The sequence below is a fragment of the Amaranthus tricolor genome, chromosome 5 (genome assembly GCF_026212465.1).
Source record: "Amaranthus tricolor cultivar Red isolate AtriRed21 chromosome 5, ASM2621246v1, whole genome shotgun sequence".
Classification (NCBI taxonomy): domain Eukaryota; kingdom Viridiplantae; phylum Streptophyta; class Magnoliopsida; order Caryophyllales; family Amaranthaceae; genus Amaranthus; species Amaranthus tricolor.
In genome coordinates this window covers 28178064-28197906 of record NC_080051.1, presented here as the reverse complement: position 1 = coordinate 28197906, position 19843 = coordinate 28178064, and the positions used below count along the sequence as shown (strand labels likewise).

Below are 19843 nucleotides of genomic sequence, written 5' to 3'. Positions count from 1 at the left end.
ACACTATGTTTGAATACTTTTAGAGAGAAAAGAAAAAGGAAGGAAAAGGGTTTGGTATTCAAAATATGTCCTTCCTTCACTTCCTTTCTCTCAAGTCTCTACTTCCTCTATTCAAATATACTCTGTGTAAGTGACTTTCAGTTAGTATGCAACTGACGTTGTCAATATTATAAGGATATAACTACTAACGTTTTTTATGGTTTTCATTATAAAAAAAGGTCGACATTTCTTGTGCTTTTATTACCATTGCTTTTTCCACCAAAATACGATCTTATATGGAAGATATTCTGAAAAATATTATTAATATTCCTTTAAATAATGTCAAAAATATAAATTTTTCCAAAATATTGTCACTATTATTATATTTTTCGGCAATGGTTCTAATTTCAAATTATATGTTTTTTTTTTCACTGAGTTTAAATCTATTAACAATGTCAACGATTCTTTATAATTAACCGTTAACAATGTTAGTAATTTTCCTTTATTAGAGTAATTTAGTTTTTCATCCAAAAAAATTTAATATGAAGATAAAATATTGCTAATACTAGTCGCACTGTTACTAAATTAGTAAGCTATATTCAACAATATTAATATATTTATGTATAAAAACTTTTATAATAATTATGGTAACTTTATTATTGTCCTTAATAGAAATTATATTTTTGGGCACATTTAGTTTGTAAAATAACAGGAGTAAAAGTTTTATGTTACCTTTCATTTTTTCTTTTGTTCATCTCATTTATTTTTTTTTTGAAAATTTAAATACAAACTTAAAAATTCAAATAAAATTTATCGTGTGTTTCGAAAAATTGTAAAAGAGTTATACTTAGAAAAACAAAAATATATTTTTTTAATATTTAAGACCATGTTCAGTTCACCTTAAAAAAATCAGTAAAATCAATTTTAATAAGTAAAAATAAGTTTTAAATAAGAAAAAATTAGTTACAATCAGTAAATCAGAAATTATTAGTAAAAATCAATTACGATCAGTAAAAATAGTTTTAATCAGTACAAGTCAATTAGAACTTATAACTAAAAGTACGTTACAATCAACAAAAATTAGTTATAGTTAGTAAAAATTAATTTTGATTGGTAAAAATCAATTTTAATTGGCTTTCAATTTGTAAAAATCAATTAAAATGGCATTGTTTTATGAGTTTTGCTCTAAGTTTTTACATTTTTAGGAAATAAAATTATAGTTTCTTCCTTGTTCTTTCAATGGAAGCTTTATGCTAGGATAACGTTCCCTCCGCTGCAATATTCAGTAACCGCGGCCATTACAGGACTGTCATCCATGGCTTCTTCCACAATTTTTCTTCACAGTTCTCCTCCCACTTACCTCTCCAATTTTCAGGTGCAGTCATGTCTAACTATTATATCCCATTCCAAACTAACAACCCCGTTAATCTTTTCTCAAAATGTTGTATAATTTGCAGTCCATGTAAGCCGTTTATCTAACAAATAACACGTTGAGTGCTGCAGATTTGCAATTTAAACAAACCCAAATCTACCAGAAAGTGGAATTCTGGATATTCATTGAAACCCATCAAAGCAACTTTGGTTGAGACTTCTTCATTTCCTCTATTTCAACCTCCCCAAGTCGATGAATCTCCTTCTGAGGTAAGCAATTTGTTGTATGACTAGGGTTTATTGTTTTTTTTGGTCTGAATTATGTATTTCATTTTTGTGTAGATGGGTTTAGTAGACCCGGATTTCTATAAGATTGGATATGTCCGTAGTTTTAGAGCTTATGGTGTTGAATTTAGAGAAGGCCCTCAAGGGTTTGGTGTCTTTGCTTCTAAAGATATTGAACCTCGTCGACGTGCTCGGGTGAGATGTTCTGAAATTCTTCTGTTATTTCTAGTTGGTGGTTGATTATTATGCTAGATGTTCTGAATTCTGTGTTAAAAATGTTAATGATAGTAAAATTTCAGTATACTTTTTTAGGACAATTATATGTGGAAGTTCATGTTCATCTTAGGTAATCTTTTTTGCAAATTCATTTCCATCCGTTACCATTGAAGGAGTGATATTAGGTGGTATTGAAGAACTCAGATTATTCCTGCTAAGGAATTCTTGAAGTTTCTGAGTTACTTTAGTAGATTTGGCGAACTAGGAATGTGGATAGTGGTTAGAGGTATATCATAAATGGCCTACAAAACCTAAATTCCCTATTTACTATAGTACATATAATGCAGACCACGGAATTATAAATCTTTGGCATTCAATGGACGAATGAGAAGTCTCATTACTTTATTTATTTCTTAATCAGACACATAGATCTTACATTTTTTATACTACTTCTGACCGACCTACTTATTTGTCAACGAGTGCTAAATTAAACACTCATTTAACATTGTTAGTTACATGCCAATATGCAATTAATGTTCCATGAGTTACTGAGCACTGATCTTCATTATCGGACTCAAGGGAGTATTGAGGTTCTACATTTCTACTGCTTTCAGTTTTCACTATTAAGTGCAGCAAGTTTTGTGTTTTATTGACAATTGTGTTTGTGCCACTGGTTGATGGTCTTATAAATTTCTGACTTGCTTTTGTGTTGCCAAAGATGAAGGCATTCGTTTTCTGCATTTTTATTCTGACTTTCTACTGAACATTTATCGTTGTGGTTTAACAATACAACGACATTTTATTGTCCCAGTGCCATAAAGTGGCTCCCACTTAAGGTGAGGTTTGGGGGGATCACCCTTGCTATACACTTGTTAGTGATAATAAAAAGGTCGTTTCCGATTGACCCTTTGTAGTAAACATCATCTGCAACTTCATAAAATAAAAAGTGCACATAATTTAGTCAGTCTTCAAACTGTAGTCCATTATAATCCAAAATCTAAGAATTATAAATCTTTACCCCTATCGAAATAAGGTACTTCAAAATGCAATGTAGTATTTCATTTTGACACTGTGATTTCAAATCTACACGTGTTTTCAGAAGTGGTGTTAAATAAGTTGTACATTTCACTCAACTGTAAGTCTTAGTGTCTTTATAGTTTAAACTGTCATCTTAAATTTTGACAACTCGCAATAGTTGATGACTAGTTACGATAATGAACGAGCCCCAATTATTTGGACTGAAATGTGAGCATCATTTTGATAGTTGGAAAAGACTAATAGCTTTATTGGTTGATAGACGATAGTGCCATTTTGATCGGATTCTGAGAGAGAAATTAGAGTTGGTTATATAATTGATTTTTTGTGTACCAGAAATGAGGTTTGCAACTAATCTCATAGTAAATGCTAGACATGAATGAATCAGCTGTGAGCTTCCCTTTTACTCCTTTACTACATACCCAGATTTTCCTTTTACTTATCAATTTCATTTCACATTTCTGAATTCAAATAATAATCACTGCGTTCCTTTTTTTTTTCCCTAAAAGGGAGAGGTAATATATTTTGCACTCCACAATTATTTTCTGATACATTTTTGTGTGCTATTGATACTAAATGATTCCCAGATGATTATGGAGATTCCATTGGAACTTATGTTAACAATTAGCAAAAAGGTTCCGTGGATGTTCTTTCCAGATATTGTGCCAGTAGGCCATCCTATATTTGATATTATAAATTCCACTGATGCCAAGGTATATTTTCTTAAATTCCTGTCCTAGTCTTGGAAGTCTTTGTACTTGAAATAAGTTTGACTGCTTTCATGCTTTTAATTGATGACCCATGTCGATTGTCCTTTTATGGCCAATCAGAAGGTGCTGTGAAGATGTGTGTGCTCTTTCTGTATCTTATTTGTTTTGCTTATTTGCTCTGTATGTGCAATTCTTTGAACTCTTCTTTTTGGAATTTATGTGTTTTGTAAATTGATGCTGTTAATGATTTCAGTTTCTAAGCATTATATCTTCTTATGTTGGGTAAGAGGAAAGCCCCCTTCTCCCTCTCCGAAAAAAAAAACCGATTTCCCTGTCCGTTTTGTAAATAATTCACAAAATAACTTCTCTTTCATTTTAACTAGGTAATAAACTAAATCTCAAAATATGTATATATGTATTTTCTCCAATTGGTTTAGAATGATTGAAGTTGCTAAGAGGGCCAGATTCTTATGAAAGGAATAAGCATTGTATTCTCCTACTACTATCACAAATCATGCCAAAAGTGAAGAGGAACTTTAGGACTGGGATTATATGATGCTTGAGTTGTCCTTCAGTTATGATTGTCCTGCAGTACAAGCATCTACTGTTGACATTTTTCCTGAAACCTCTTAATCTTTTATGCTGTTGACTGTGCTGCTTGCAGATGGATTGGGATTTGAGATTGGCATGCCTTCTTTTGCTTGCATTTGATCAGGAGGACAACTTCTGGCAATTATATGGTGATTTTTTGCCTAGTGCTGAGGAGTGTACTAGTTTACTTCTAGCAATGGAGGTATGACTGTGATCTTAAGTTGAAAATCTCACTTCAACTAATGTCTTTTTTCTTGGTGTTGCAAAAATCAAATCCTTGATTTATTATACGGAGGCAAAATCTATGCTAACTTTTTCTTAGTTTGTGGGTGTCTTATATACATAGAGTCTAGAGGGTTAGAGGCTAGTGGTAAACTTATCAATCACCACGAAACAATTTTAGGTGGTAAGTATTCATTTTAAGGTTTGTGTAATGATCCATTTTTATTGTAGCTAACATAGGAAAACACATACAAGCTTGAGAGGATATATCTGGCCAACTCATGCAAGAAAAATTTGCAGGGTTAGAGGTGTTTGGGCAAGAAGAGAGAAAGTAAGGAAAGGGGAAGTTGGTAACGACCATGAGTTGGTGGCATTGTGGTATGGCTATTGGGTTTTTTTGGGGATGATGTTTGGTTGGTGGTTGAATCGGGGGAGAGTCTTCGTTCTTGTTATTCTCCTTGAGAAGGCTTTTGTTAGTAGTGACTGCAATAATTTTTTCGGAAACACTTATTTTATTTGCTTGAGAGTGGCATTATTTTCCACTTGCTTCTAAGTTTGTTATTTTAACTTTAGTTTTGTTTTAAATCCTCATGATGAATGTTTCCGCAATTGACATTGAATAATTCCTGCTTCTGTTTCCTATCTGTGATACTTGTTTATTCTGTAACAGATATCTATGCTTCGTTTCTTTGGTACTTAAGTAAGCAGGGTTAGCAAGTGCAAATGTTGTGACTTATAAGCTATATATTGCTGCCTCACTGTAGCAAATGTGAACTGCTCTTGACTTTTGTCTTGTTGTTTTCATTTATGTTCGTTTTTCCTGTCATAGGAGGATCTTTTGGAGTTGCAGGACCAAAGTTTGGAGTTAACAATGAGAAAACAGCAACGTCGTTGCCTAGAATTTTGGGAAAAGAATTGGGTGTGTTCTTTATTCCTGTTCTTTTGTCTTAACATGAATTTTCGTTATCTTAACCCATTTATGATATCTGATAATCTTTTGTTACTCTTTAATATAAAAAATCTCGTCAGCACTCTGCTGCGCCTCTCAAAGTAAAGCGTTTGGCGCCTGATGCTAAGAGATTCATGTGGGCAGTTAGTATCGCCCAAACACGTTGCATAAATTTGCGGATGAGGGTTGGTGCTCTGGTTCAGGATGCAAATATGTTGGTTCCTTACGCTGGTGAGATAAATATTTTAAATTATTGGTATTGTCTTTTATTTCGCTCCTTCTCAAGGTGAATTGATGCCTTCTAATAATTAGTATTAATTTAGTTTGTTTAAAGGTGGTGGTGAGAGTTTTTTATATAATGTGGATTAAAGGAAGGTCTGTGAATAATATCTCATAAATGAAAAAAAATAATAGTACAGAGCAGCAACTTGAGCTGGCCCTATGGATTTTTTTGGAGATCACCCCTCTTTGATGCTCAAGTTTGTCCTAAAAAAACTGTGATGCAAAAGAGTAAATGGTTTTAGGATTATAGTGTCCTACCAGTTTATGAGTAAATGAGGGGTTTTAGTGGAGCTATAGTAGAGGTTTTTTGAATTCAGTTCGTCTTGTATAAGACCGTCTCATGGTGGGACGACTTCAAAATAAGAAGCCTAGAAGCTAAAAGTTTCTATTATTAGACTATTTAACCCAAATATGAGTCATGTCTCACGGTAAGACCGTCTCATACAAGAATTTGTGTTTTGAATTTTAAGTTCCCTGATGAAGCTCCAGATTGCACAAACAAAGCAAATGAATTTTTCTTTGCTGGTGTTTCCTTCGTGAGATGCATCAGCCTTTTATCAATCAGGTCTATCGTAGGTTAAGCTCTCTTTTTTTTTTAAGATTACCAAGATTTGTATGCTCATCACATGCCTAAGATTTATCCTCTAGCATAACTACTATGCAGATGAGCAAACACTCTTATAGCTTCTATTGCTGAAATATTTAATAATCCTCAAAATTCATATCTGTTGCCATGAATAGTTTTATATTTCTATATGCTTCTTTGGATTATTTATGACCTTAAATTTCTTAACTATATCCATGACAGAAAGGTCCCATTTAATGTGAGCCATATACATATTTCCTAGTCTGGTTTAGTACTCTGGCAGTCGGACTACATGAACTTTTGAAATAATAGCTGCAGCATTATGTTTCTCCTTTCTCTTTATTCTTTCTCCACTAGTAAGCTCTCTCCTCACCAGTCTATTAAAGGCTAAAGGCCTCATTTTTCCGTGATTCTGTCTTTTTTATAGAGTTGGAGCCTCGTGGTTCAAGTGCTAACTTGTGGTTGCAGCATATTTATTTTTCATCTCTTCTCTTAGTTTCTACATTTCTCCTCTGTTAGTTGTGAGACCTTCATTGATCCTTATTATGTTTAATTTTCTACGATATTCTATTACCCCAATGTCATTAAAATGGCTCCCACCTATGTGGGTTTGAGAGGGTCGGATGTATTCAACTTTACCCTTGTTAGTGATAACAAAGGTGTTTCTGATTGTCCCTTAGTAGCAAGCTTCATCCCCAACTTCACATAAATAAGAAGTGTACATGATCTAATGAAACATTTTAATATAGTCGATTATGATCCGAAATCAAAGCACTATACATCTTTAGTGCCTTCGAAAAAAGAGACGTATTATTTTCAATTTTCTGATGAATAAAATTAGTTATGTAAGAAAAGCACCAAGGCGGTCTCATATACTAAAGGAGAGTAAACGCAATAAGGTTCAGTGCTTTAAGTTAATGTAAAATGATTTATTGTAATGAAAACAAAAAAAAGGCGAAGTCCAGCAACAGTCTCAAGCTTATTAAACCATTGATCTCATTCTTTCCAAATTTAAGTGTACACCAATAAAAAAAGTGCTTTCCTAAATCCTAATAAAACGATAGTCTTATTTTATATTGAATTTCTAGAGTATTGTTATATTAAAGACTTGCCCGATTTGTGTTTATATATTTGCAGACATGTTAAACCATTCGTTTCAGCCAAATTGTTTTTTTCATTGGCGATTTAAAGACCGGATGCTTGAGGTTATGATAAATCCTGGAACAAGGATAGAAAAGGGGGAAGAGGTGAGTCTTTTTTTTACTGCCTTCGTACTCTATTCTCTCCCGAAATTCCTTGAAGTGCTTTTGTACTTATTTGCAATTTATTGTTTTTTTTGCTGGTCTTAATAGATGACCGTGAACTATGTGAGTGGACAGCAGAACAATATGCTTATGCAAAGATATGGATTCTCCTCCGCTGTGGTAACTTCTGGAATCTTAAAAGTTTTCTTTACTGGTCTTAAATATGTCCCTTTTCCATTCCATGTCTTACCCATAGCCTGTGTTGATGCCATTTATTGCTGTGTCATCTAATTAAGTGTGAGCGCCGTAAAATATAATCCTATGTGGTTCATATAGCCTTATAAAGTTGCAACAAAACCAGAATCAAATACATATCGAGGGAGTCGTGAATATTTTTTAGCTTGTCTTATAACATGAGCCGTCAAGAATCAAGATTCACTTATATATCTAAACATGTAGTTAAATGCAAATAAAGAGTGCTGCTGCCTTTTAGTTGAATCTTCGTCTATATTTTTAATTTTATGAAGATGAAGAAAATAATTGGAATTATCTACTGGAGACTTTCAATTAAATTACAGTAACTATTTGTCAGCTCTGGTTTAAATCCTACTCTCTACGTCGCTAATGAATTGCAACAATGGAATTTTGCACAAAGATTAAGAAAAGGTGGGACCATTTCAATTGTGTGTACGGTAGAGTTGAAATGTGGATAAAAATAAAAGAAAGTGGTAGAAACTTTTCCATAAAAGGAATTGTAGCAAAGTAAAAAGGACGGACTAAAAAGGAAAGTGTGACAATCTCTTGGGGACTGAGAGAGTAATGTATCATGTGTTATGAATGGTAGTATACTAATGTGATTATAAATGATAGTATACTAATGTGTGACTTGAGTGCACATTAAAGGGTTGAATTCATGTGTGTGACTCTTGAGTTGTGGAATCCAAAAGGGTGTAATAAGGTGAAGAGTATTCATGGGAATTATTGGTGTTAATGAAGATTAAGGTGAAGAGTCTCATGTGTGTGACTCTTGAGATAATGCCTTTGTGTCTATCTCTTCCCGTCTCGATGCGGACATTCCTTCCGGCATCTTCTCTACACCATCAATCGCCTTGTGCACACCATTTTGAATCAAAATGGCTCTCATTTTGACTTGCCATAAGCCAAAGTTTACATTCCTATCAAACTTCTCAATATCGAGCTTCATTGTAGTCATGATTTTCAAGTAATAATTTCTTAAAACACCGCAAAATAACCTTGGCTCTGATACCAATTGAAAACGATCGCCAAATACTTACGATGTTAAGAACAAACAACAATGAGCAAAAATAAGTTTGACAAAGTAACAAACAAGGACACAAAAATTTAAGGAGGTTCACCCAATGATGGCTACGTCCTCCGTGGTGTGTAGTTATGTTTATATTATATCAAATGAATACAAACAACACTTCAATATGAAGAATTACAATTGAGATAGAGATAACAACAATAGGCTATGTGTTTGGCTTAAGGGTTGTGTTTGATGTGTTTTTACATACTTGAAGTGTAGGTATGAGAGCCCTATTTATAGTGCTAGGTACTTGAAGATGAATGGCTCACATAAATACATAGTTAATTTAGGGTAATGAATACTATGAAATAACTCTAAGAACTTGAAAAGGCATTATCTCAAGAGTCACACACATGAGACTCTTCACCTTAATCTTCATTAACACCAATAATTCCCATGAATACTCTTCACCTTATTACACCCTTTTGGATTCCACAACTCAAGAGTCACACACATGAATTCAACCCTTTAATGTGCACTCAAGTCACACATTAGTATACTATTTAATATAATATGAACAAAGGCGTTATCGGCAATCCAATTATGCTTATCCAATGAAGTTCTAAGAGAGGTTGTTAAAGAAACAACAACCAAGAGTATATGGGAGAAATTGGAATCACTCTACATGGCCAAGAGTGTTACCAATAGGCTACTTTTGAAGAGTAGACTCTACGACTTACGCTTGGAGGAAGGTAAACCTTTAAAACCTCACTTGGATGAGTTTTGTTCCATTGTTATGGATTTACAAAACATTGATGTTAAGCTTGATGATGAAGACTTGGCAATTTATCTTTTATGTTCTTTACCCCCTTCTTATAAAAATTTTAGAGAAACTCTACTTTATGGTAGAGATAATTTGAGTAGTGATGATGTGAAGAATGCCTTGACTCAAAGGGATCTCATTGATACACAATTGTCACAAAAGTCACCAAGCAATGCTAGTGACGGTTTGTTTGTAAGAGGGAGGTCACAAGAGAAAGGTTCCACTAGTGGGAGTGGAAACAAGGGTAAAGGAAGGTCCAAGTCCGTGAGGCCAAACAAAAATAAGTCTTGTAACTATTGCAAGCTTAAGGGCCACATCAAGAAGGATTGTTGGAAGCTTAAGAGAAAGCTAGAAGAAGAGGCAAGGGAAGGAACTAGCAATGCCAATGCTAGTTACGTGAATGATAGTGATGATGGCGATGTTCTTGTTGCCACTCATGAGTACAAAGGTAATAATGAATGGATTCTTGATTCGGGGTGCACATTCCACATGACTCCCAACAAAACTTTCTTCCATACATTTGAAAGTGTTGATGGGGGAAATGTTACCATGGGAAACAACACCACATGTAAGGTTGTTGGGATTGGGAGCATTAAAATTAAAATGTTTGATGGGATTGTGAGGACCTTAACCGATGTAAGGTATGTCCCGGGCTTGAAAAAGAATCTTTTATCTTTGGGTACTCTTGATAAGATCGGGTGTAGAATCACTTGTGAAGGTGGAGTTATGAAGGTAGCCAAGGGTTCACTAGTGGTGATGAAGGGGAGGTTGAATGGGAGTTTGTATGCTCTTCAAGGTTCAACCATTCTTGGCTCGGCGAATGTATCCACAAGCACAATGTCCGATCGTGACACCAAACTTTGGCACTTGAGGCTTGGTCACATGAGCGAAAGAGGTATGTTTGAACTCTCTAAACAAGGTTTATTTGATGGAAAAAATTTTGGGAACCTTGGTTTTTGTGAACATTGTGTTTATGGGAAACACAAGAGAGTTAGTTTTAAACCCGCCATCCACAACACTAAGGGGATATTAGATTATGTCCATTCCGACTTGTGGGGGCCTTCACGAACGCCCTCCCTTAGTGGTTGTAGCTACATGTTGACCTTTATTGATGATTACTCTAGAAAAGTTTGGTGTTACTTTATAAAACATAAATATGAAGTTTTTGATGTCTTCTTGGAATGGAAGAAGATGATTGAAAAGAAAGCCGGTAGGAGCATCAAGACCTTGAGAACCGACAATGGTCTTGAATTTGTTGATAGCAAGTTTCTCAATTATTGTTCTAATGAAGGTATTGTTAGACATAGAACTTGTGCAGGTCGTCCTCAACAAAATGGTGTTGCGGAGAGGATGAATAAAACGTTATTGGAAAGGGCAAGATGCATGCTAAATCAAGCAAATTTGGGGAAACAATTTTGGGCCGAAGCGGTGGCTACGGCATGTTATTTGATCAACCGTTCACCTCATACCGCCTTGAAGTTCAAGTCGCCACAAGAGGTATGGTACAACACTCCGGTAAACTATTCTAGTCTTAGAATCTTTGGTTGTCCAGCTTATATTCATGTAAATGATGGTAAGTTAGAACCTAGGGCTAGAAAAGGTATCTTTGTGGGGTATGGAGTGGGTGTAAAGGGGTATAGGGTATGGTGTAATGAATCAAAGAAAATTATTGTTTCTAGAGATGTTGTTTTTGATGAAGATAGCATGCTTGTATCTAATGTTGAAAAACCTTTTAATAATGATGATAATGAAGCACAAGTGGAGGTTGAATCCTCCAATGTTGATAATGAGAAAAATGATGATGTTCAACAAAGGTCTCCTCCTTTGTCCACAACTAGGCAAAGAAGGAAGATCGTGGCTCCAAGGAGGTACATTGAAGAGTGTGATTATGTTGTTTATGCTCTCAACATTGCTAGCGAAGTCGAAGGGTTAAATGAACCAAGTACGTACAAGGAGGCTATGGCCTCAAATGACTCAAGCAAGTGGTTGATTGCTATGAAACAAGAGATGGAATCTCTTGCGAAGAATGGAACTTGGGATATCGTTGTTGCACCAAAGAAAAAGAAGATTGTGGGGTGCAAGTGGATATTCAAGAGGAAGGAGGGTCCTTCTAGTGATATTCCTCCCATCTACAAAGCAAGGGTTGTTGCAAAAGGATACTCTCAAATTGAGGGTATTGATTTTCACGAAGTTTTCTCTCCGGTCGTGAAACACTCTTCTATTAGGGCATTGCTTGCTTTGGTGGCGATGGAGGATTTGGAGTTACATCAATTGGATGTAAAGACGGCTTTTCTTCACGGTGAGCTTGAAGAAGAAATCTTTATGAAGCAACCGGAAGGTTTTGAGGTAGCCGGTAAGGAGAATCATGTGTGTAGATTGAAGAGGTCATTGTATGGGTTGAAGCAATCTCCAAGGCAATGGTACAAAAGGTTTGATTCCTTTATGATTTCACATGATTTTGTTAGAAGTTCTTATGATAGCTGTGTTTATCTTAAGAAATTTGAAGATGGTTCTTTACTATATTTGCTCTTATATGTTGATGATATGCTAGTAGCATGTAGCTCTTTGCTTAAGGTGGAGGACTTGAAAGAGTTGCTTTCAAGTGAATTTGATATGAAAGATCTTGGTGAAGCCAAGAAGATTCTTGGGATGGAGATTTTGAGAGATCGGGCTAAGGGTGTCTTATACCTTAGTCAAAGGAAGTACATTGAGAAAGTTGTTCAACGTTTCTCCATGGATGATGCTAAAGGTGTGTCTACTCCTCTTGCTTCTCATTTCAAATTGTCCAAGAATTTGTGTCCACAAACAAAAGAGGAAGAAGAGCAAATGGTAAGAATTCCATACACTAGTGCCGTTGGTAGCGTTATGTATGCTATGGTATGCTCTAGGCCCGACATTGCTCATGCGGTGAGTTTGGTGAGTAGATATATGTCTAATCCGGGTAAGGGACATTGGGAGGCACTAAAATGGCTATTGAGGTATTTGAAAGATACTTCAAATGTTTGTCTCATGTATGGGAAAAATTCAGGTGAGCTAACCGGGTTTTGTGACTCGGATTATGGTGGTGATCTAGATAATAGAAAGTCCACAAGTGGGTTCGTGTTTACTTTGGGTGGTTCGGCGATTAGTTGGCAATCATCTTTGCAAGATGTGGTTGCTCTTTCTACAACCGAAGCGGAGTACATAGCCGTGGCCGAGTCATTCAAGGAAGCAAAATGGCTTAAAGGTCTTGCTGGTGAAATGTGCAATAAGGTGTGTGAGGTAAGTGTGCATTGTGATAGTCAAAGTGCAATACATTTGGCTAGAAATCAAAATACATTTCATAGAAGGTCCAAGCACATTGACATTAAGTATAACTTTATCCGGGATGAAGTTGAGCACAAAAGGGTGTTATTGAAGAAAATTGACACTACGGAAAATCCGGCCGACATGATGACAAAGTCATTACCTACTACCAAGTTTGAGTTATGTGTTGACTTGGTAGGTTTAGCTCCTTGCTTGAGATAATGCCCTCTTGGGCATTTTGAGGTGTGTATGTTTTTTGAATATGAAGTGGATTGATGAATGTTGTGACTTGGGTGAACTCAAGTCAAGGTGGAGATTGTTATGAATGGTAGTATACTAATGTGATTATAAATGATAGTATACTAATGTGTGACTTGAGTGATTAAAGGGTTGAATTCATGTGTGTGACTCTTGAGTTGTGGAATCCAAAAGGGTGTAATAAGGTGAAGAGTATTCATGGGAATTATTGGTGTTAATGAAGATTAAGGTGAAGAGTCTCATGTGTGTGACTCTTGAGATAATGCCTTTTCAAGTTCTTAGAGTTATTTCATAGTATTCATTACCCTAAATTAACTATGTATTTATGTGAGCCATTCATCTTCAAGTACCTAGCACTATAAATAGGGCTCTCATACCCACACTTCAAGTATGTAAAAACACATCAAACACAACCCTTAAGCCAAACACATAGCCTATTGTTGTTATCTCTATCTCAATTGTAATTCTTCATATTGAAGTGTTGTTTGTATTCATTTGATATAATATAAACATAACTACACACCACGGAGGACGTAGCCATCATTGGGTGAACCTCCTTAAATTTTTGTGTCCTTGTTTGTTACTTTGTCAAACTTATTTTTGCTCATTGTTGTTTGTTCTTAACATCGTAAGTATTTGGCGATCGTTTTCATCATGGAATTATCCAAATTATTCCAAGCTATGATAACCAACACATGATTGACCAACACATGTATTGTGGGAGTAAGCATCATAGTACTAATCCCAATCTTTTTTTATTGTCATAATACTTTGTCATGAACCATGTGTCACATTTTAATGTAGTTTGTATATTTTGCAGAACCCTTGGAATGCCTTACCCTTTTCTGATGAACCTCAGATACATCTGGATACGTTCTTGTCTATCTTCAATATTACTGGTCTTCAAGAAGAATATTATCATAATAGTAAGATATGAAGATTTTCATCCTTAGAGATTGTACTGTGCATCTTTTCACATTTGTGATATTAGCACTCTCCTGATCTCAAATAGGTCAATTAGCAAAAGACGGCGATACTTTTGTTGATGGAGCAGTCATAGCTGCAGCCAGAACGTTGCCAACATGGACAAATGGAGATGTACCTATAATTCCTAGTCTCGAAAGAAAGGCCGCAAAAGAGCTTCAGGAACAATGCCAAGAAATTCTTGCCAAATTCCCCACAACATCGAAGCAGGATCAGCAGATTCTAGGTAATCTTCTAAATCCTTAGGCATAGATAATACATTTTCAGTTTGCTATACCCTATATATTATCAATTATATATACATAGATAAAAATTTTACCAACCACAATATCTGATATGTTTTATCTTTTCTTGGTCCCTTTTTTCTTTCTTTCATTCATCTTATAAATACATAGATTCTAGGTAATGTTATATGTTTAATTTAAGGTTTTTGCTTTGCATAATGATGAACTAATGTACAAGACGGTTTTTTTTATTTACATGGCAAAAGGGATTTATCATGTTGGAATATATTTCATCAGTGATGGTACATTTTAGATTTAACGTTCCTTCGTTTTTAGTTGTGGTTTTCTACGAAGGTTGCTTTAGACAGTTGTGTTATCATTTGGCCTTTGGGCACTAGGTTGAGTTCTAATTTTCTTTTACATAACAGATGCTACCGTAGATCCTCGGAGAACATTGGAAGCTGCAATCAAGTATGTTTTGTTGTCTCATTCTTAAAAGTATCAAGTTTTTTATAACTTTACGAGGTTGAAAATGTTTAGTAAAAGATATCATGGCCCTTCCATTCTTTTTGCTTTTGTCCAAGTATTATAATCAATTTCGAGGATTCTCCATAGTCAAAATCCTAGGTCCGCCACTATTGGCATCAAACTTTTTTCGCAAAAAATACGGGTAACCTATCATTTCTCTAATTCTTTTTATCTTCCACAACCAAATTCTTTCCATCTACCGCCAAAAGGTTCATAAAGAATAGATCTTGGAAAATATCCCGCAATATGTGTTCATCCGTTAGATAATGAAATTTTCAGTATTCCCAATAAATGAAGTTCAAAAATAAGCTGTAAGCTCCATCAAATGTTGCTAGTCAATTAAGAAATTATGAGAAGATGAAATGTAACGAGTTAAGAGTAGTTGAAATGCCATGGAGAAAAAAAAACTCCACTCTACTTTTCTCCATAATTTACTCGGTTTGCTCACCCTCTTTTGTATCTTCTAAGTGAATCTTGTATATTGTAGGTACCGCTTGCACCAAAAACTGTTTATAGAGAAAGTCATTGATGCTTTAGAGATTTACCAGGACAAAATTTTATTCTAAGTTGTCTTCAAAACGATGGTAAGAACTTTTTCTTTGGTGCAAAAAACGTAAACTCGTATGAAGCATTTTCCACAAAGGGCTGACAAGGGTTTTTGTGTTTGCCTTTCTTACAGCCGATTTTTGAGTAGACGCTTCTAATGTGAACAAAAGTTTGGCGTGGATCCGAGTAAGCTTTTACCATGCTCAATCAGTATAGAAAAAAGAGGGTACGACTGCTAATGTTATTTGCAATAGTATATAGGTCGTAAAATTAATTCTAGATTAATGCGTACATATCATTTGGAACATTGTTCGTTTCTCATACTAATATTCTTGTCTTTCATTTCACCGATTTTTAATGATGATAATGGTTTAGCTACACTGAAGACCTTTGTGCTGAATCCGTTGATATTGTAATCTCATTGTCATTTTGAACTCGCATTCTAAATGTGCCATTGGTGAAATACAGGCAAACCCTCAAAACGCTCGAGAATATCACCTTAAAACTCAATGCTAGGACCTTTGAGACCTATGAAAAGGAGTTAAGTTCGATATTGATGGAATGAAGATATGTTATTCCGATGCTATACTTAGAAAGAAACCGTGCTTGGGCATGGCACGAGGCAATTTGCATATGAATCAGCATCTCATGATTGCGAGTGTCTCGTATCCTGATCCGCTTTGGTTTTGATAGACCTGTTTGTTCTTCTCTTTGTATATTGATTTAAAGACAACGCTTTTACATGCATTGCTGCTAAGAGGTAAAGTACATCAAGTAGTTCATCATGTTTGTTTATAGGCTCTTAATATTTTCACCCTCTACAAACTTTTGTAGTACATTGATTGATTAGACTATTTTCTGAATCTAACATGGGTTGTATTCAAAGGGATAAATTTTGATATTATTGAATTGACCCAGAATCTAATTTTATTCGATTTGTTTTGGTCCGAAGTGCAATTAGCTTGATATGATCTTGACTGAAACGTAACATCATTCTAAGAGTATAATTTGATGATTTGTTTATAGTTTTACTCTTGAGGATTTGTTAAGAGCATGTGTTATGGATTTTGGTGGATCTTGGGAGGATAATTTGATGTATGTAGAGTTTTCTTACAATAATAGTTTTCATTCTAGCATAGGAATGGCACCTTACGAAGCCCTATATGAAAAAAAGTGTAGGAGTCCTATATGTTGGAATGAAGTTAATGAGTCGTTGGGATTATGACCAGACATGATTGAGGAGACTATAAAGAAAGTAAGAATGATCCAAGAACACATGAGGGAAGCGCAAGATCGTCAGAAGTCGTATGCAGACAAAAAGAGGAGGGCATTAGAGTTTGAAGTAGGTGAACAAGTTTTGCTCAAAGTGTCACCAACCAAGGGTGTCATGAGATTTGATAAGAAGGGTAAATTGAGTCCTCGTTTTATAGGTCCTTATGAAATATTGGAACGAATTGGGGAAGTAGCCTATAGATTAGCCCTACCTATGAACCTAGCTAAAGTCCATAATGTTTTCCATGTATCCCAACTCCGAAAATATGTCCAAGACCCTTCCCATATCATACAACCTGAAACCATTGAACTTGATGAAACCCTTACCTTTGAAGAAAAACCAATAAAAATCCTTGATACCAAAACAAGATGTACCCGGAACAAAGAAATTAAGTTGGTCAAGATATTATGGACGAACCAGCAAACCGAAAAAGCTACATGGGAAACCGAAGTTGACATGAGAAAGCGATACCCCGAACTTTTCGAACAGGTACGTTGAGTTTCGAGGACGAAACTTTTTAAATAGGGGGGTGATGCAAGTCTATCAAACCGTTCAATATTCTTTTAAAACTTCAGTAGTTAACTTTAAGTTCGAGGACGAACTTTTGTTTTAAGGGGGAGTGTATGTAACAACCGTTTTTTTTTAAAATAATAATAATAATAATAATAATAATAATAATAATAAATAAATTTCAGAAAAAATTAAAAAAAAAAAGAAAACATAACTCCCCATTAACAATAACTTCCCACTCCTCCCTCTAAACCTTATAATCAACCTCACTTACCTAGCTATTATAAATTAAACCGATTACCCTTAATTTCATTCACATTATTACTCACACTTCTTTTTTATCCTACAAACTCTTCCTCCATCTCCCATTTGCTTAAAATTCAAGTCAAGAAAACGTAAGATTTTGATATTAAAGACAGCGAATTCGTAGACAGAGATTATTAGGAGCGTACATTGTCTAGGATCGCGTGACAAGGTAATTCTCAATGTCCATCTAATTAGGACTATCCCGTTAGTATTATGTGCTAAGTGATAATTAATGTGTTTAATAGGATGCATGATTTTATATGACATTATTCTATATGATGTTATGTTTTATATATTCTCAAATTATAGTTACTATTATTTTTTTATCAAAGTTGAATTTATAATTACTAATTTGATGAAATTTATATTATTATTTTGATAACGAAATTTGATATGATTTAGTTGAAAGAGAAATATTTATATTATTATTTTGATAAAAGTTATATTATTATTTTAATGATGTTTTTTTAAATGATATTGAATTTTGGAGAAAAATATTATGATATTTAATATTGCAATTGAATATTCTTGAGATATATTTTTCTTGGGAAAACCTATGATCATAAAATAAAATAAATAATGTATGTTTGATTATACGTTTGCGTGATCGCGACTAATTATAAAAATCTAATAAATCACGTTAAGTGTAACTCGAGGGAAATGAAACTCTTATATTTGTTGTGATCCAAGTATAAGGGTGATGAACAGGTTGCCCTGTTTGGTTAGTATAGCTGCCGACAGGTATTATTATTATTATTTCTGATACTTGATACGATGTTTGGTCTTCCTTCTATTTGTTGTGATCCAAGTAGAAGGGGTGTGCACACTAGGGTTCCCTGAGACTACTCTGCTGGCCTTGAATTATTTGGGGTGACGACCTCTTGATGAAGTAGGTATAGGGGTAAAGCCTTGGCCTACTGGGGTTCTCGTTCCCTCAAATTAAAAAAAAAATTTGATTATGTGTTTGTCATTATTAAATATCAAATTAATAAATTGGTTTATGTGATATTATATATATTGTTTTCTCAAATTGTTTTTCTTTTAAACTCAGCTATTAATTATTTTCTAAAATTATTTTCAATTTGATTATATTTAATTTTTTTAAAATCATTTTCAAACTTAATCGTTTTACGGGATGGAGTTGGAATTACTCAATTTCCTGATTTTGGGAGTTTTTCCCTTTGTTTTTCTTGCATTCTTATGTTGCAGGTTATTGATTGCGTGGAATCGTGGAGTGAGGATCACCTAGAAACATAGCTTTTGTTAGAGTCGTATTTCAGTTTAAATTTTACCTTAAGTTGTTTAAATTTTATATGGACATAGATTGCGTTTCAGTCTTCTCTTATGTTGTAAACCCTCTTTTGGATTTAAAGTTATTAAGTTATTTCTTAGTCGTTAAGCCTTACATCTATTTTATTAGAAATAGATGTGGCGGTAACACTCCCATGAGTAGGTTTTGACTCATGTTTTTCATTAAAGGTGTTTTCAAAAGTCCGACCTATTCTGAGGGTGTTACAGGTTCGGTGTCGGTTGAAGTTCTTGTCGAGTGTCAATCGGTCTCGGGTTGTCATGGGTTAATAATTGGTTTGGTTTTACCGGGTATAGATCGGGTTCGGGTATTTTTCAAGTAGAACTCGACCATGAATTACTAATTACTATCAATCGAGTCAGTATTAAATTAAGTTGTTAGTTATTTTTTAATTGATGATAAGATTCCCTTTACTTAAAGGAAAATAGTTAAAGTGCAAATCAATTAGTGATCATTATTACTTTGTTACTTTTACTTGTTTGACCAGAAATTAAAATTATAAAGTAATTCGATTAAAAGTAGTTAAATAAACATTGATCGTTGATTATTAACTCTAAATATATGAAACCATGTATTTATAAAGTTTAATTTATTAAAATATCTATCACTTTATTAGAATAACTAATAAGATGATTGAAAATGAGTCGAGCATGCTTCTATGTTAAAAATTTATTCAGGTTTACAGCAGTTCGATTTAAACTTCGTTTGGGTTAAATCGGTTTTAGCCGGATCGAGCATGATTCGGGTCGGATATGACTCGGGCCGGTCATTATTAGGTTCGGGTAATCTCGGTTAACGGTTATGTGTCGGTTACAGCAAAGGTTCAGTTTTCCCATTTTCGGTTATCAACCGGTTTGGGTACAACTTCGGATCTGGTAATGTCGGTTCGATAAAGCTAAAAAAGAAACACATTTTCGGGTCGATTTTGCTTTCGATTTCGGTTCGAATTTTCGGATTTGGTCACTTTTGAACAGCTCTAAATAAAACTTTTCCGACTAGAAAATACAATGGAATAATATGTTAACACCTACTTCATCTAAAAGTAGTCTTGAAATGTGGT

At 34.5% G+C, this 19843-nt stretch overlaps 1 protein-coding gene across 3 annotated transcripts; it reads left to right on the top strand.

Annotated features, from left to right (window-relative positions):
- The first annotated feature begins 1182 nt into the window (after nt 1–1182).
- LOC130812872 (protein PLASTID TRANSCRIPTIONALLY ACTIVE 14) lies at nt 1183–16315 on the top strand. 3 transcript variants are annotated; one of them, XM_057678502.1, is made up of 15 exons: nt 1183–1354; nt 1483–1620; nt 1693–1830; nt 3474–3599; nt 4261–4389; nt 5239–5328; nt 5439–5589; nt 7364–7473; nt 7579–7650; nt 13924–14029; nt 14116–14313; nt 14740–14782; nt 15327–15423; nt 15519–15571; nt 15854–16315. In XM_057678502.1, exons 1-13 carry the CDS (start codon nt 1295–1297, stop codon nt 15403–15405), a joined length of 1440 nt encoding a protein of 479 aa, XP_057534485.1. In that variant the 5' UTR covers nt 1183–1294; the 3' UTR covers nt 15406–15423; nt 15519–15571; nt 15854–16315. The 3 variants fall into 3 exon arrangements, with proteins under 3 accessions (XP_057534485.1, XP_057534484.1, XP_057534486.1); XM_057678501.1 differs by having other exon boundaries at nt 15519–15611; XM_057678503.1 differs by lacking the exon at nt 3474–3599 and having other exon boundaries at nt 15519–15611.
- The last annotated feature ends 3528 nt before the right edge of the window (nt 16316–19843 follow it).

Coding starts and splice junctions, on each gene's coding strand:
- LOC130812872 (XM_057678502.1), top strand. CDS start 1,295: ATGGCTTCTTCCACAATTTTTCTTCACAGTTCTCCTCCCACTTACCTC. Junction 1,355..1,482: donor CTTACCTCTCCAATTTTCAG/GTGCAGTCATGT, acceptor TGAGTGCTGCAG/ATTTGCAATTTAAACAAACC. Junction 14,030..14,115: donor AGAAGAATATTATCATAATA/GTAAGATATGAA, acceptor GATCTCAAATAG/GTCAATTAGCAAAAGACGGC.